This window comes from Salvelinus namaycush, chromosome 20 (genome assembly GCF_016432855.1).
Source record: "Salvelinus namaycush isolate Seneca chromosome 20, SaNama_1.0, whole genome shotgun sequence".
NCBI lineage: Eukaryota > Metazoa > Chordata > Actinopteri > Salmoniformes > Salmonidae > Salvelinus > Salvelinus namaycush.
The window spans coordinates 43,128,852-43,145,853 of record NC_052326.1 but is presented as its reverse complement, the minus strand read 5'-3'; the positions used below and the strand labels follow the sequence as shown (position 1 = coordinate 43,145,853).

The window sequence follows — 17,002 nt, the reverse complement described above, 5'->3', positions numbered from 1 at the left end:
CTTGGGTGACGTTTCACCTTCCAACAGAACAATGACCCTAAGCACACATCCAAAACAACACAGGAGTGGCTTTGGCACAAGTCTCTGAATGTCCTTGAGTGGCCCAGCCAGAGTCTGGACTTTAACCCAATCGAACATCTCTGGAGAGACCTGAAAATAGCTGTGCAGCGACGCTCCCCATCCAACCTGCCAGATCTTGAGAGGATCTGCAGATAAGAATGGGAGAAACTCCCCAAATACAGGTGTGCCAAGCTTGTAAGGTCATACCCAAGAAGACTCGAGGCTGTAATCGCTGCCAAAGCTCCTTCAACAATATACTGAGTAAAGGGTCTGAATACTTATGTAAATTTGATATCATTTTTTTAGTTTGAATACATTTGCAAACATTTCTAAAAACCTGTTTTTGCTTTGTCATTATAGGGTATTGTGTGTAGATTGAGGGGAAAAAATGTTTGAATCCATTTTAGAATAAGGCTTTAACATAACAAAATGTGGAAAAAGTCAAGGGGTCCGAATGCACTGTATCTACCAACTGCATATTGATATGATACTGGTACTGACCTTGTGTACATTCTCATGTGTTTTACTTCCCGTGTTTTTATTTGTAGATATCTGACCTAGTATTGATTCTGTGCTCTTTAAAATCCTATTCTGATTTTCTATTTTTGTATTTTGATATTAGACATTGCATTGTTGAGGAAGAGCTTGTAAGTAAGCATTTAGCTGTACTGTTTACACCTGTTGTATCCTTTGCAAAATAAAATAAACGTTGATTTGATTGGGTTTCACTCTGTCTAGTTTGAACAGGAGAACCAGAGGCTGGTGAGTGAGATGAGCAACCTAGTAGATGAAGTCAGGTTAGTGTTTAATCAGCCCTTCAGACCATTCTTACCACTACATTCCTAAATATGACTGAGGTGAAGCAGAAATGAAAAAGATAAATTCATCTTCTCCCAATTTTTTTTCAGGCAAATCGAAGGCAAGGTTGTTGAGATCTCTCGACTCCAGGAGATTTTTGCGGAGAAGGTGCTAATGCAAGTGAGTGACTTCCTTATTCCCCCTGGTCCAATGCCCATCCCACTTAATAAAGTGTTCTTGATGTGTTATTAGTGTTTTTATTTCCTGTTTTGTGTTCTTCACAGGAAACTGAGATAGACAGTATCCATCAGCTAGTCGTGGGAGCCACTGAAAATGTCAAAGAGGGAAACGAGGACATCCGAGAGGTAATGGCAGGTTATGCTAAACAACCCCAGTAGTTTCCCCTGCTTTTTATACTGTACAGTATATTATTGTATGTAGATATTAAACATATTTTGAAATATTTATCTAAATATTTTTTTATTATGAGGGTGTCCATATGGAGGATGGAGGATGTAACTTTTAGAAAAACAAATGTACCAAATATTCGTGACTGACTCTTGAGGTGCTTAGCACAGCCAGTGATCTCTTTTAACTCTGTGGTTTCATCGTATGCTTGCCTTGCGTTTCCAGGCCATCCAAAACAATGCTGGATTCCGTGTCTGGATTCTCTTCTTCCTCGTCATGTGCTCCTTCTCTCTGCTCTTCCTGGATTGGTACGACAGCTAACCCCTTGAACCTGGCAGAACCAGGAAGTAAGTGACTTCCATCAGCAGGAAGTGACATCAGCCTGAGCTTAAGTGGTTATCACATTGAAGTATATGGTTGGATGGACGAAGTGTTGGGTTTAGGACCAGCTTTTCCTACTCCGAAGAGAACTGACCCCAGACATGTGCTTTCAGGACGACTTCACTACTGTCAACCGTACTCGATCCACTAGAGGACAGTGTAAACGCATGTTTACAAATGCAGTAAAGCACACTATTGGCTGAATGCAAAGTGCTGTCGTCCACCTGTACTGTGTGTATATATGGGCGATCAGTATCACATACTGACCACAATACTTGTTATTGCATCAACAGCAACTGTCCTCTGCCGTCTTTCTCAAAGGAAGTGGTTTTTGAGCTATTCATCATTCTTTGTTTGTATTGAGGTCTTGACAATACACATTGTAGACTTACGCTTTGTTGGGATGAAGAAAATGGTTTTTGAAACCCTTATGGTCTTTCATATGTATGTATTTCAATGGTATTCACATTTTTGTCGTTCAAGGGAAAAGTTATGAGAGAACCACATACCATGGGGTAAGGTTTAGCTCTTGCAGATGGGTTATTTTCAAGAAGGGGTTATGAGTTACACAGACCATGTAAGCCTTTTGCTTGTGTAAATATGGTAGTTATGATCAATCAATGGGAGTATTTTTGGTGGTATAACTCCACTTGGCACTTGCTGCTTGTGTTGAAACCTAGTCCTAAGACAAATAAATTGAAGCACTGCTTATGAAAGAAATTTGACTATTTTCTCTTATTTCTCCAAATTACAGCAAGAGATCCACAGTCACTAGTTCAGTGATTCCCAACCCCAGTCCTCGAGTACCCCCAACAGTACACATTTTTATTGTAGCCCTGGTGAAGCACCTGATTCAACTTGTCAACTAATCATCAGGCCCTCAATGAGTTGAATCAGGAGTTTTTTGTCTGGGGCTACTCGAGGATTGGCATTGAGAAATACTGCACTAGTTGATATATGTAACTGACAAAATAAAGGAAATGCCAACATAGTGTCATAAATAGGGCATTGGGGCACCTTGGCACAGATTCTACAAGTGTCTGGAACTCTTTTGGATGGATGAGACACCAGTAGTGGTGCGTGGATAAAATCACTGGGGAAGCCAAGGCCCCCCCCCCCAAAAGACACATTACAACCTACACTGTATGTGTTGTGATAATTGTGTTGTTTGCTGCTAATTCATATGCCTTGCGACCGTGATATATAGGCCTAAAGGCCAAGACAATAAGAAGACAGTGGCAGAATAACTTCAACCACACCTTTGTTTTATCACAAAACCGGAGAGCAACCTCTGTTCGGTGAAGTCCACGACGCATATTGTATGACCTACAACCTGGTTAAGTAAGTAAATGTTTCTGACATTTTTGGACCACTAAACAACTATTGATTTAGAACCACAGGAACAAAGAAAACAGGAACTGCCTCCTGTGTTTCAGCACCATTTCAACTTCAACATCCTCAAATCACCTCTGCTTAGTCTAATACAGTGACATCTAAAAGATACCAAAAACAATTTAGTCCAATCAACAGAAGCTAAATATGATGTCCTTCGTTCTGATTTCTGTTTGCGTTCGCGCAAGTAGAAAAACATGTTGACTCGCCCTACCTGTAGAGAAACGCCAATGCCATCCCCCTCTCTTTCATGTTAACGAAACGGTATATCACTCTGTCATACACTTATGTTTTGTTGTCCTAGGCTACCTGGCTAAAATACTTGCTCGCTAGACAAACTTCCCTTCATGGGCAACGTTAGCTAGTTAACATTAGCCTTCTACATCTAGCTACATATTGGACTTACATCCTCTCAGGCCAGGGGCACAACAATGTATAAATTGATGGTTGGCTCAGAATTGCCGTTATAATCATTGGCCAGTACGGAGAATTAGGTAAAACCACAAGTCCAAATCCTTATCTCCACCCATGTCTAATTTTGGAAAGGGATAATTTTAGCTAGCTAGTTATCTAGCCACCGGCGGACAACAACACAAGATACAACAATTCAAGTTGCTTCTGTTAATGACGTATGCCCTCAAAGCGATTTGATAGGAGAGACGCCAAGGCACATTCACAGTTGAGCTCGCTCAGTTTAGCTTAACACTGATTGCATTCAATGCTACGGGCGGCAACAATGTCATACTCGTTTGGACCCAGATAGATGGCCTACACGTAGAGAGACAGAGGGGCACTGTTTCGCTCGCTCTGATGTTCTCCTGTGAGATAGTCATCAGCCTCTTGCGAATTGAAGGAAAATTATGAAACACAGAGACAAAATAAATATTTGGGGGGTACATTTTTGTGGGAAGCTTGGCATCCACAAACACACACCACTGTGCGAAACCATTCTTCCACGAGAAATTCCATTATTTGGTGTTTTGTTGATGGTGGTGGGAAAGGCTGTCTCAGGCGCCACTCCAGAATGTCCCATAAATATTCCAAGGGGTTGCGATCTGGTGACTGAGATGGCCATGGCATATGGTTTACATCGTTTTTAAGCTCATCAAACCATTCAGTGACCACTTGTGCCCTGTGGATGGGGTCATTGTGATCCTATGGGGGCATAGCCATGGTAGCCAAAATAATGGCCTGCCCAGCATTTGTATACATGACCCTAAGCATGATGGGATGTCAATTGCTTAATTAACTAGGGAACCACACCTGTGTGGAAGCACCTGCTTTCAATACACGTTGTATCCCTCATTTACTCAAGTGTTTACATTATTTTGGCAGTTACCTGTATATTATACAAATTGTACTATAGCAATTCTCCAGTCTAGTGTATGACAAACCAACAGTATCCAGATGTAGAACTCTGGGCCAACGGCATGAACCCCCATCCAGAAAATGGCCTTTGGAACAATGAGCTTTAGAGATTTCATTCTCAGATTTATGCTTCTGAAAATCTGTTCATTTGGATGATCCTATATCCCAGCAAAAGGATTATATCACTCCAATATCTCACTTTGATCAAGGCCCTGGGGAAAATACTGTTAAAAGCCATGATTTCCTTTATTTTAAGGGAATTGAACACTGAATTGAACTGATACAAGATTAAGCATTATTACACCATGCTCGTAAATACATGAATGAACTTCATCTTGAGATATGATGGATTACTCAAACGTTTTTGAAATGTGTGCATTTTAATAGATGTTTGTTTACATTGGTTTCCAGCTCAAAGCCTATTACTCATGTCCCCAAAAAAAACAGCATCAAATGTACTTCTGTTTACGTCATTGTATAAAAAAATCTGTGAGAACAGAAGGCATTACTCTTAAATGACATATGTTGAAAAAAAAGCTATGTATTAATCACTCCTTTCAGAGGTTTCATTTTTAGAGTTCTTGAGTTATACTACACATCACTTTGTATGACTTGACTGCGTTCTAGGGTGACTGACAGCTACAGAATCCCATTCATATAGCATTACACGTTTACATTCAATAGTAATGCAAAAAAAACGTTCAATATCAACGAGAAGAAAACAGGATATGCTATGCAGTGACAATAAGCATTCCCATGCTTTATGAAGGCATTGACATAGTGCCTGACCAAATATAGTGTAGTTCCCAATAAAGACGAGCTCTAAGTGCTGCATGTGGAGACGGATAAACTACAGAGGGTTCAATTATGCAGGATAAATATAATGAGCATCTTACCTGTGTCGTATTCAGGTGTTTTGAAATGGAAAACAAAAATGGGCATTTCTTATTGGACTAGTTTAGGTAGTACCGCCCTTTTTTCCTATTGGACAAGAGTCAGAATTAAAAAGGTCCTCTACACAAATGGAGGAGTCATTTAAAATGCATCTTCAAGTGAGTCACACACCCATTCATCCACAAATGGAAGAGGCAAAACAGTCTAGGAGGACCAAAAAGTTATAATTTTTAGCTGGATCTCAATGGTTAAATGGCACATGCTCTGACAGTAATTCAAATGTTTTTTTGTAGTAATAAAGACAAAGTATGGTTGTGTGAAATGCAGAAGCCTAAAAAAATTAACCGTGCATGTGTTTAAACCAGCTACGCAGACACTAGAATGGTTCAGTCAGTTTATATTTGGGGTACTGAAGTGAGATTTTATTCCCCATTAGGTTTATGTACAAAGATGTTTTGTCAACAAGTGTCTGTGTGGCAAGACTTGTTTGTGTATGTATTCAAACAAACCAGATACCCATCCAACCGCAGTTCCTGTCTGTGCTTACACAAATGCATTTGTCAAATAATTTCACAGATTAAAACACATTATGCCTGATACATTGCAGTTATATCATATCATTTAAAACTGGCGTAGCTCAAGAAGAACCATTTTAGCTAAAGAATGTTTTTCCAGATTTCGGGTTTGCTTGAACGGCACCGTGTATACTATTTTTCACACGGCTGGATGGTGATCCTAGGGTCTGTTCAGAAGGGTGCAACGTTACAAAACGCTCAGATAGAAATACATTTTGTAGAACAGATGTGATTATCGCTCATGTTGAATTAGGCATCAGGTCAGCTCTATTTATTGTAGTTCTATTTGTAACATTCTTAACGTTTCACCTCTGAATACAGCCCAGTGCGTTAGGCCAGCTTCTGGTGGGTCTCTGTCTCTTGCTGGGTGACCTTCTCCTCGGACATGACGGTCATCCACGGGGACACGGACCGGGTGATGGTCTGCTTGGCCATGTTGTAGTGGTTGATGATGGTGAAGAGACGCCCGCGCCCGCCAGGAGGGTAGTAACCGTACATCCCCGTCGGCATGCACCGACCTTGCTGCAAGACAGGGAAAGAGAGGGAGAGAGATTTAACAGAGGAACAAAGGGAATAACTATAGAAATGTGGACAAGAGAAGCAAAACTTGGGAGTCTAGGAAGTGCCTGTGAAAACCTGTCATTTCCAAAATTACCAAACATCAAGTTGCCAATAACAGAGAGAGAAAGGAGAATTGATTTACCACAGCAAGTTCTATCTTGCAGATGCAATTGTATGCTGCCATTGATATGATTAGTGGATTTCTTAAAGATGTCGGTCTTCATTGGTACCTTGAATACTTAAGAGAAAAAAAAGAGGCATGCTTAGTTGCTTACCACATACATGAAGCCCTCTGGACAGGGCTGCTCATACTGGTAGACTTTATAGACCACCAGAAACACCACGCAAACCAGAAACGCCAAAGCACAAATCACCAGCAGAGTGACCTGGGAAGACGAGAGAGACAAACATCACCTCTGGGTTACTGAAGGTGCCTAGCCCCTAGATACTAATCTGTGGCGCTTTATGGATACAGGGCCAGAAGGCTAGGTGGAGTTATTACCATATTGCTTATTGCACCTATTCTATTGTTCAGATCTATGAGAGCTCATCAAGACGTGGCTGAGGGTTTGATTAGGGAATATGAATTGGATATTAAACTGAACAGAGTGAGAAACATGACGTCTTTAAAAGAGTCTGCACAAGAACATTGCACTGACATCGCTAGGGTGTTACGCAATGACTACTGGCGCTTTGAGGAACTGAGGAGGCGGGGAGTGGGAGAGAGGTGTTGGAGAAATCACTCAGTGATGAGGCCTGGGCCATATTCATTAAAAGTCTCAGAGTAGCCGTGCTGATCTAGGATCATTATAACCAAATGCAAAACTGGTCCTAGATCAGCTCTCCTACTCTCAGACACTTTATGAATATAGAACCTGATCTTGTCTTGGTTGGGGGACAAAACATAGTGAATTATATCAATCATTTTATTTGACAGAGGTTTAATAAGAGTTCTTCTGATTTCCAGGATATAGATGTCATATTTCTCAGAGTTAGAAACATCTTGCAAAAATCATTAAAAAAAATGTAAATGAGGGGATGCTATGCAAAACCAGTATTGGCGCCAGAGAAGAACCCATGTAATGAATGTCCCTTTCATCTACAGTGCATGTTGCCTACAGCAAAGTACATGTCTTACAAGTGATAACAGATTACGCCTTATTAAGCTGGGAAATACCACGAAGAGCACTACAGATATAGAAATCACATGCTATGGAATGTCATGGGATGCATTTGCTCCATTGATGTTGATGGCCCACACTTTGATAGCTTGCAAATCAGAGCAGATATGGCTTTTTAAGATGATGATCTGTAGCAATCGAACAATTTGCTTCTCAAAGACCTCTATGGTTGTGTTTAGACAGGTAGCCCAATTCGTTTATTTAAACTAAATTGGTCTTTTCCACTACTAAATTGGTCTTTTGACCAATCACATCAGATCTTTCCACATCAGCTCTTTTACAGAGCTGATCTGATTGGTCAAAAGACCAATTAGTGAAAAAAGATAAAAATTTGCCTGAGTGTACTGAGTGTGACAAAACCAGTAAAAAGGCCATTGCCATGGCAGCAGTTGAAATAATCAAGAGGTTGAGGTGCTAGGGTGAAGAAGAAGAATGTAACATGTCTTACTTTGAGTCGTTCAGATACCCCTTCGATTATGCTTATTGAGAATTCTGCTATTTTTGGGGACCGCAGCCTACTCTTCTTGTTCCCCCCATCATAGTCTGTTTTGGTCTTTACCACCACCTGAAACACAAGGAAAAATACCAAGATGTATAAACAATGAAGCTCATAGGCCTGCATGAAGGTGTTTATTCATGTGGAATAAATTGTGGGCTATTTCCTTCATGTGTGTAATGAAGAATAGGTTTATATATGTTTATTTGAGACTATTGACCAAACAGTGATTATATTATCTCTAGACACGTTTATTTCCATTGGGTCCTTATTTGACCACATTCATATTATTTCAGACTATAAAGAAAACGGACCCCTGAAAACATTTGACGATGGGTAGCGTAGATCTATTGCATCAATAGGCATTCAAGTCACTTGAATAAATCTTACCCTGTCGAGTGCAGGGAACTGCAGTTGACTGGCATCTAAGGGTGTTATAAGGGGAATGGTGTCGAATCCATCTTCTGAGACGGCTTTGGCGTTGTTTTTGTCACTGAAATTATTCCCCAATTGAACCATTTTCCCAGACTAAAGGCTGTAAATGTATAACCTGTTCGGAGAGATACAAATCGTTCAGTGATTGTCTGAGAAATACATGTATGCGTCGTCAAAATTGAATGGCATGTGATTGTTTTCATTTTATTTTAACGTAGCGAATCACTCGTGAGATTAGGCAAAATCACACCTACATATCACATTGCAATTGATAAAATATACTGTATGCAAGGTGGATTATTTTCGTTAATTTCATTATAAAAATACACGAAGGAGGGCTCGAGAATAACACATCCATTGTATCCTATGAATGTTACGGTTGCAATAAGCACAATTTTAATGATACGAACGATAAACCTGTATATGGTATTGACTAATACATCAGCATTTACCTGTTAACGTTTGTACTTGTAGTCCGTGTTTATTTTGTTGTCCTATTTCATTGCTTTAACTGAGAACGCCGGTGTAGGTGTGACGCAGACGATTTACGACAAACTGGATGCACAATATGGCCAAGTTCTCGTTGATGCTTCTCAAAAGGCGGTCCCTTCGAGCGATGGATGCTGCTGTTGGCAGCGTAAGTGATGTAACATTACATCCCATACATAGGCAACACAAGCCATGAACCCTTGAGAGCAGGTCCAGGGAAAGAAAATTGCTACATTAACAAAACAAATATTTTGTGTTATTTGTGCACCCCTTCTCACCAATTTGGATTGCTGTTTTTCCCTATTGGGACTTTTTTAGGGTTAGTCTATTAAACACTATTTAGAATTATACAAACATTACTCCTGTTAGTTATGGAAATAAGCAACTTTATCATAATGTGTAGGTGGCCGTGTTTAGTTACAATTAGCTATAGTTCTTCACCCCAAAAATGAATAGTTGTGATTAGTTTGAGAAATGTAGTCCTTACTGTGTCATAAAACTGGCGCACCAAAAACAGTACTGCGATCAACGCGAAGTGGAGGACTGATCTCCAATTTCAGCTCCATAGCCGCTGAACAGCGCCGTGCCCAGCTCACATGAACCTGTTTTAGGGCAGTGGCTGCGGGAAGGCCTTCTGATAGACATTTTGCTATGCTTTGCTATTGTTCCCATTCCACTTTACCGTGAAATTTTCGATTATGAATTTATAGTAAATATTACAAGATTATAGCAATATTTCTCTGACTTTTTGATATATTCTATGCACTGCTGCAACATTGTCTGTGCCTATTCTCAATCCATAGACCTTAGCCGTGATCATTCTCATGACTTCACGTTCATGCCTAATGTTTGGGTCTTCATGGAGGAGGTCAGAGAACTCAGACTGCAGACTGCAGACTAAATCCCTGTTCTGAAGAGAGAACTTAGCCACTGGCTTGGAGCCACTAAAGGAGACATTTATTGAAGCCATAATGAACCAGAAATACATTTCCTCTATGTTGTGTGGTTGACAGAGCAGGCTTACACAATACACCATTGTAACATTACTGCATGAAAATACAATATATTTTAAACTAAAAAACTATATTTTTTTGGCATCTTTTATTTCAAAACAGTGCATACTTATCCAGAAAGAATATACATTTTTTGCCATCTTTATAACAAATTGTTCTAAAAACAAGATCCTATAAAAGGAAATACCTGAGTGTTATATTCTATTCATTGAAGTTAGATAATATCATAGTGCTAAGCAGTCTTCCTTCATAAGGGAACTCTATGGCTAGTTCTGAATAGACTAAAGTGACCTCCTTTCCTCATCTCCTTCCCTTCATCTACAATGATGTGAAAGAACTGAACAGATGAATGATGATCACCAGTAGGTATCATCATGTGGATTTGCCCTACAACAGTGTCTTCAAATCAGTCCTGACAATGGAGACGAGACGAGGAAAGGAAGCCACATTAGACACACTACTTGCTCCAGCTTTCACTGCTCCAGGTCATTGTCATTCTGCAGTGTTTTCATGGCCAGCCCCCATAGTGTTACACTGGAAAAGAAGGGTCCCTCACTTGCCCTGTAGGGGGTACCACTGGGGCGGCTAGCCCCTGGGAGGGCCCCACAGTAACTGTCTGGGGCTGAGAGGTACGGCCGGGCAACCACCGAGGCCCCAGACCCCTGCTGTTGTATCTCCACACCCACCGGCCCATTCTCCACATATGGGCCAAACACAAGGGCCTCTTGAGGTAGGTGAGTTTTGCCCAGTTTCAGGGAGTCTGCTAGAGGAGGGCACTTCTCCTGCTGCTGGGAGGGGGTGGAGGGGAGGAGGTGCTGGGGCACGATGGCGAGGTGCTGGGGCACGATGGAGCGCAGCTCGGGGAAGGACGTTGAGGTAGACGGGCTGAGGTGGATGCTAGTCAATGGGGCTTCTGTATGTGCTGGTGGGGGCGAAGGCTTATCGAGCTCCATCACAGTATTGGAGGTTGGTGGTGGTTGCCTGGGCTCAGGTGCTTTACTGTGGCTGACAGTCTTGTGGAATGGGCCTCCTCCTCCTCCTCCATCAGTACTGCTACTGCCAGGCTGCTCTGGGTCCTCTACGTCAGGGCTGGAGTCGTCAGGCGTGGCCTTGCAGTGCATGCTGCAGTGTCTCCTCAGGACAGCCGAGCGGGTGAAGCTCTTGCCGCAGGTGTTGCAGAGGTAGGGTCTCTCCCCCGTGTGCGTTCTCACATGGCGACGCAGGTCGCCCGACCCAGCAAAGCTCTTCCCTGTGGTACGGTTTGATATGAGTTATCATGATATGTACCCAACCAACACAATCAACCATCCATTGATATGTGCTCTCAACAACTGCCTTCATGCAGAAAAATATACTGTTGCCTGAATTTGGAAAACTACATTCACAGACACTTTTTTTTCTACCAATCTTTTCTTGTGGTCTTCATGTCTATCTATAAAATACAGTATCCATATTCAGACAGCCTCAGGGTCTGTCCCCTCAGAGGCTGTCCTAATACAGGTTGATACGCACCACAAGTCTGGCAGGTGTGCGGTTTCTCCCCGGAGTGTCTGATCTTGTGCTTCAGCAGTTTCCTGTGCATGTTGAAGGACTTGCCACACTGGTCACAGGTGAACTCTCTGTCTGTAGTGTGAGTCTTCTTGTGCTCCTTCAGGTTGCTGATGTTGCTGAAACCTGAGTAAGGAAGGATACAACATGCATTCAATGAGGACTTAATAACACTTAATAATAATGGATAGATAGGAGATCGACATGAATCATCCTTAATAAATGCATGTTTATAAAACTAGTGATGTGCAGTTTGCAAACAATTTGTCCTTTTTGAACGACTCTTGTAACTGACTCGAGAGTCATGATTTGTTTTTCTGAGTGACTCATTCGTTTTAGTCGTTCATTTGACCTGCTAGTGCTGGTAGCAATGAGTCTTTCAGCAGGATTAATACACGCTCCTCCAGCTCAGCGGCTCCAGAGACGTGCTCCGACCACCAACTGTCTGTCATATATGCATGCAGGAAAATACATCATGAGCACTGAGAAGAAAAATACATGTTTAGAACTGATAATAGATTGCATGGTGCAAGAATGAATGCAATTAATTTAGTATTGAATTTGATGATGGACACAGCTTTGTAGAACCAAAACATACACAGCCCCTGGTCAAGAAATTCGAACTCGAGAAAAAAATGTGTTCGGGAGGTGCAGTTTGCAAGCGACATTGTGCTTGAGCCTCACGGCAGTCACGCAATACATTCCGCCAAGAGTCGTTCACAATCTAGTCCGGTTGTTTCCACAACTAGACCTTGTTTCAAATATATCAATAAATAATCTTATTTGTATGCCTAGCAATCAACAAATTACGCTAAGCCCGCTATGGTGAACGACATGTGTCGTGGAAAATTGCAAGATTATGTTATAATGCTTGTATTGCATTATAATGGTTGTTTTATTAGTAGAATATTCTGTTATCTATTGTGTGTGGGTTCCACTGAGGACGGGCCTCTGAGATAGCACTGACAGAGAAGATTTACGATGTCTTTGGGTGATAAAACCTAAAGAGCATTCCAGAGAACATGAGCTAATGGTTCTGTTCTATACCGTACCAGGGAGAGAGGGTTCTAGTTTGGAGTAGGAGGGCCAGACACTGGTCTTTACAAGGAAAACTGTTGACACAGCAGTAACTGTCTGCTATGTTTTATAGATATCTTTCATACAAATCTTAACCTTTGTGAACTGTTCCTAAGATCTGTGGTTCGTCATGTAAATTGAGGGGTGTATCTTGGCTATAAAAGATCTTTGTACTTTTATGTTGGTACTTTTCAATGGTTCATTAGAGATAGTGCATCATTGAAAGTCAAAAATTGCTATTGCAAACTCTTATTATTAAAGATGTTGTTTAAGTATAACTCTGACTGGTGTGTGAAGTTTAACTCTCCTCATTTGGTAATTCAGAAATATGCCCCCACACATGTGAATGAGACAGTCATGAGTCTACAAGCCTCTTTCGCGTTTTCAGTTCATCTTCCGCCAGTAGGGGGTCCAGCGTGCTCTGGCCATTATTGACTCAAATGAACAAAATGAGTCTAAAGATTTGTTCTTATGACTGAACGAGTCGAAAAGATAAGTAAAATGAGCCAAACTTTCCATCACTATTATAAACACGTTTAATTGTTGTTTCTTTACATTTTTAAATGCTTATATATAGCAGGCCTTGTAATGTTATGAGAATGTTAGAATTATTCATTGATGTTTGATTTCTCAAACATTATATACCGCCCACCTTAAAACGCACATAGGAACACTGTAACATCTAAGAATCGATGTTTATATTGTGCCAGGAATCCATACTGGGATAAGTCATTTGTTGGTTGTAGCACTCACCGCGTCCACATATGTCACACAGGTGTGGCCGCTCTCCCGTGTGGATCACAATGTGACGCTGAACATCCCCCGAGGCAGCAAAGCTGGGAGATGCCACAGTGAGGGAAGGAGAAGTAGTCAGCATAACACAAATACACCTCATTAGATGGCTGAGTCAATGTTATGACTCACATCCATTGTTATCTAGACGGCTGTGGCACATGCAGATTCATGATTGTTGTTACTGCTTATGAAGGTCTAATGTATTGTTTGTAAATGTGTTATGTATATGTAGTGCCCTTCACAGTGCTATCTAGAGCAAGGGTCTACAACTGCTAGGCTAGATCAAAAGCCTGCCCACCAAGTAACTGACCAGGACCAGAGTTGGAGACAACTGATTTAGAGCTGTCCATTCTAGCAGTATGGTGACAGATGACCCAATATGGAAAACTTTTCTAAATTGTAAAAAAAATAAGTGTTTACCTTTTCCCACAGAGTTCACAAATGTAAGGTTTTTCTCCAGAATGGCGTCGTAAATGGGTCTGCAAATTACCTGCCTGTCAAAAAAAAACTGTGTTCATGTAAACCTCCCTATTTGCCTAGTGGACACACTAAATGACTTTCATAAATTGATTGAACAAAGGATAACTGTGCACCTTTACCTGTGAAAAGTTTTTCCTACAAACATTACACTGGAATGGTTTCTCCCCTGTGAGAAAAAAATATATATATATTTTTTTCACCTTACAAAAAGTCAGCATACAACTTTTTTGTGCATTTTTTCCACACATTTTAAAGCTCCAAAAATCAGTAATGACACAATAGTGAAATTAACAAACTACCAGTGTGTGAGCGCTTGTGAAGTTCCAGGTTGCTTGGGTGTTTAAAAGTCTTCCCGCACATCTCACAGCAGTACTGCACCTTATGCCCAGTTGGTTCTGTTGGATCACTGATGGTTGGTGGGTCCGGTTCCTCCTCTTGGTCAACAGGAGGTGGACTTGGAAGTTGAGAATCCATTGCGGTCTCCAACACCACTTCCCTGTCTCTGGCCAGGCAGTCTATGGGAGGTAGGCAGTCTACGGGAGCTTCAGGTATCTCACTCTGGACCACTACCTCCTCTTGGTGAGTCTCCTTTGTGCAGTGGTTGACTGGTTCGCTGCTCTGCTCCAGGCACATCTCTTCTAGAGCCTTCTGAGGGCGCAGGTAGTTGTATTTCTTCAGGTAGACGGCTTTCTTTGGCCGCATGGGCTTGTTGACAGGGGAGATTTTTCCTCCTGGGTTGGCTGTGGTTGACAAGTCTTCAGCAGGCAACGTTGAACCAAACTCCTTCTCAGCTGGTATAGCCTGCAGACAGGGTGGGTTTGACTGAATCGCATTGCCTGAACATACAGGGGCATTCGCGCATGGTTGTGTGACCCCAAATTGGAACTGCTGCTCTTCAACCAGCACCAGGGGGCTTGGGCCTTGGTTTAATGCTGCATTGCTAGTCTCAGCAGCAGCACTCTGCTTGAAGTACTGCTTGCTGTAGAAGTTGCGTAGCTTGTAGCCGTGTACTAGCTGCTTCTCTGGGACTGGCTGGGTAATGGCTGTAGTCTCAGAGGTAGCGTTCCCACCATGGGACATTGGTGCCCCACTGCCAAAGGCAGACCTCTGGCCTACCGAAGAAGGGCAAGGAAGGTCCACGTCTTGGGCAAGGCCTGTCCCGAGGAGGTAGTCGTGTTCCGAGGTCAAGACACCAGACAATGAGAAAGAAGGGGCCTCCACGGCAGGAGCGCTGGGTTTCAGGAAAGTGTTGCACATGCTCTGTACATTTGGGACCTGTAAGCACTGGGCGATGTCCAACAGTGCTTGTACATTGTCCTGGTTGACATCTAGATGGGACGTGTACATGTAGTCCAGTATCTGGCCTATACCTCCCACGTCCTGAATGACCAGTTGAAAAACGTCATTTTTTTGACTTGGCGAATTTTGGAACAAAGACCTGCTGGCACAAAAGTTAAAAGGTTATTTTACAATGTCGACACATTGCTAATTTATCCCGGTAGAGCTCTATCAGGCTATAATATGAGAACACAAAGCGTGTTGAATCTCCATTTCATGTCTGTTTTGTTTAATAGCAGTAGTAAGGGAAAAACAAAATCCTAAGAATCAAGGTATTCATCTAGTATGGCAATATTCTTGAATATATTCACTACATGACTTGTGGATGATTATTATTAATGACACACCTGAAATAGGAACTAAATGCAGCAAGTACATTTTTGTGGGCTTTGAAGCATACTCCTTTGACTACTAGCATGCAGTCACAGAGAAGCCCCTGTATCCTCTGCTCCTGTAACTGCTGGAGAAGGTAAGCACTGTGACTGGACAACGTTTCCATGCTTTTAAGAGCAGTCTTCAGGTGACCCAGGGAAGTGACCATCAAAACAACTAGAAAACATTAATAAAACAGAAGAACTGAGCATATATTATTTACAAACAAACAATGTACTGCCTCTCATTGAAATTGTATCACTTAATTGTATTACTAATGTATTACTATGGGCCCCCTGGATAGAATTCGAGGGTTATTTAGACAGCGGGGAAACATGACAGCAGTAGGCCTATTTATGAAACTACAACTCAATTATATGGGGATTGACTAACGTGTGACAAGTGCAGAATATTTAGGCAACACAATTAATTTAGGAAGATAACATTGCAAGAACCGCGCAAACACCTATTACTGTTTTGAGACCAACAACGAGAAAATTTGACCAATACGGGACTCTGTCTTTTGCCGATGTGCCACATCGAAAACAAGTTACATTAAGCGACCTGCAACTGTACTAATAGACATGGTTCTAATTACAACATATACTGATGTTATTCAGCCACTACATAACTATGTAATACTTCTTTCGCTGACTTACCTCTATAACTTATATTTCATTTGGATGATTGGTCCCTTTCAAACATGTTACATAACTTCCGGTATGACTTTCCACACTTAGCCAAAGAGAAAATGCGTAATACCAACACTTACGAGACAAGATGACTTCTACTTTATGTAGGAACGACCATTAAACTATGTTCATCTCTGGGTAAACACTAAAGTATCATTTTTTTTGAACGTCTTTAAGAATCATGACATGGAACCCCTTCAAAACCAGCTGCTGTATTTTCGGGAATGTAAATAATGTAACACTTCCTGTCTAGAAAGAAGTCACGTGTACGTTGACCGGTTATGCTGCGTTCGTCACCAAGTGGGAGGTGGGAATGTACCAGTTGTGAAGCCGTAATTAACAGTTGAATTCATTCCTGTGCTTTGAACTCGTTGAGAAATGCCGATTGGCTAATGGCCAACAAGCTGCATAAACCATAAACAAAAATTACAGCTGCGTTCGTCACCAAGTGGGAGGTGGGAATGTTCCAGTTGTGAAGCCGTAATTACCAGTTGAATGCATTCCCGTGCTTTGAACTCGTTGAGAAATGCCGATTGGCTAATGGCCACAAGCTGCATAAACCATAAACAAAAATTACAGCTATCACATTTATAAAGAAATTATAGTGTTTAAAAAACAATTCCAACTTGGGAACTCTGGTCTCTTTCTG

At 41.6% G+C, this 17,002-nt stretch overlaps 3 protein-coding genes across 6 annotated transcripts in view; 1 reads left to right on the top strand and 2 right to left on the bottom strand.

Moving 5' to 3' along the window:
• LOC120065391 (syntaxin-18-like) overlaps positions 1-2,363 on the top strand; it is a 40,347-nt gene extending 37,984 nt beyond the window's left edge. For both annotated transcript variants that reach the window (XM_039016367.1, XM_039016368.1), the window contains 4 exons: positions 799-857; positions 969-1,038; positions 1,143-1,223; positions 1,492-2,363. In XM_039016367.1, the coding sequence (XP_038872295.1) occupies positions 799-857; positions 969-1,038; positions 1,143-1,223; positions 1,492-1,587 (306 nt within the window). In that variant the 3' untranslated portion in view covers positions 1,588-2,363. The remainder of the gene's footprint in view (positions 1-798; positions 858-968; positions 1,039-1,142; positions 1,224-1,491) is intronic.
• A 3,843-nt stretch (positions 2,364-6,206) lies between these two features.
• On the bottom strand, positions 6,207-8,633 carry LOC120064912 (neuronal vesicle trafficking-associated protein 1-like). Of its 2 annotated transcripts, XM_039015501.1 has the most exons (4): positions 8,505-8,633; positions 8,067-8,183; positions 6,713-6,823; positions 6,207-6,398 (listed from the first exon to the last, which is right to left on the bottom strand). In XM_039015501.1, exons 1-4 carry the CDS (start codon positions 8,631-8,633, stop codon positions 6,207-6,209), a joined length of 549 nt encoding a protein of 182 aa, XP_038871429.1. The 2 variants fall into 2 exon arrangements, with proteins under 2 accessions (XP_038871429.1, XP_038871430.1); XM_039015502.1 differs by lacking the exon at positions 8,067-8,183.
• Positions 8,634-9,973: 1,340 nt separating this feature from the next.
• zbtb49 (zinc finger and BTB domain containing 49) lies at positions 9,974-16,561 on the bottom strand. 2 transcript variants are annotated; one of them, XM_039016365.1, is made up of 8 exons: positions 16,321-16,561; positions 15,637-15,838; positions 14,251-15,389; positions 14,071-14,117; positions 13,892-13,965; positions 13,430-13,512; positions 11,564-11,725; positions 9,974-11,300 (listed from the first exon to the last, which is right to left on the bottom strand). In XM_039016365.1, the coding sequence occupies exons 2-8, from the start codon at positions 15,828-15,830 to the stop codon at positions 10,525-10,527; spliced, it is 2,475 nt and encodes an 824-aa protein (XP_038872293.1). In that variant the 5' UTR covers positions 15,831-15,838; positions 16,321-16,561; the 3' UTR covers positions 9,974-10,524. The 2 variants fall into 2 exon arrangements, with proteins under 2 accessions (XP_038872293.1, XP_038872294.1); XM_039016366.1 differs by lacking the exon at positions 16,321-16,561 and having other exon boundaries at positions 15,637-16,310.
• Between the last annotated feature and the right edge of the window lie 441 nt (positions 16,562-17,002).

What these genes read in the sequence shown, in the direction of transcription:
- LOC120064912 (XM_039015501.1), bottom strand. Translation starts at nt 8,633, where the DNA reads ATGGTTCAATTGGGGAATAATTTCAGTGACAAAAACAACGCCAAAGCC. An exon ending in GGGTATCTGAACGACTCAAA is followed by an intron (nt 6,824 to 8,066) that starts GTAAGACATGTT and finishes TCGTCTTCCCAG; the next exon opens with GTCACTCTGCTGGTGATTTG. An exon ending in CAGAGGGCTTCATGTATGTG is followed by an intron (nt 6,399 to 6,712) that starts GTAAGCAACTAA and finishes CCTGTCTTGCAG; the next exon opens with CAAGGTCGGTGCATGCCGAC.
- zbtb49 (XM_039016365.1), bottom strand. Translation starts at nt 15,830, where the DNA reads ATGGTCACTTCCCTGGGTCACCTGAAGACTGCTCTTAAAAGCATGGAA. An exon ending in GCATTTAGTTCCTATTTCAG is followed by an intron (nt 15,390 to 15,636) that starts GTGTGTCATTAA and finishes TTGTGCCAGCAG; the next exon opens with GTCTTTGTTCCAAAATTCGC. An exon ending in TCACAAGCGCTCACACACTG is followed by an intron (nt 14,118 to 14,250) that starts GTAGTTTGTTAA and finishes TTTTTCTCACAG; the next exon opens with GGGAGAAACCATTCCAGTGT.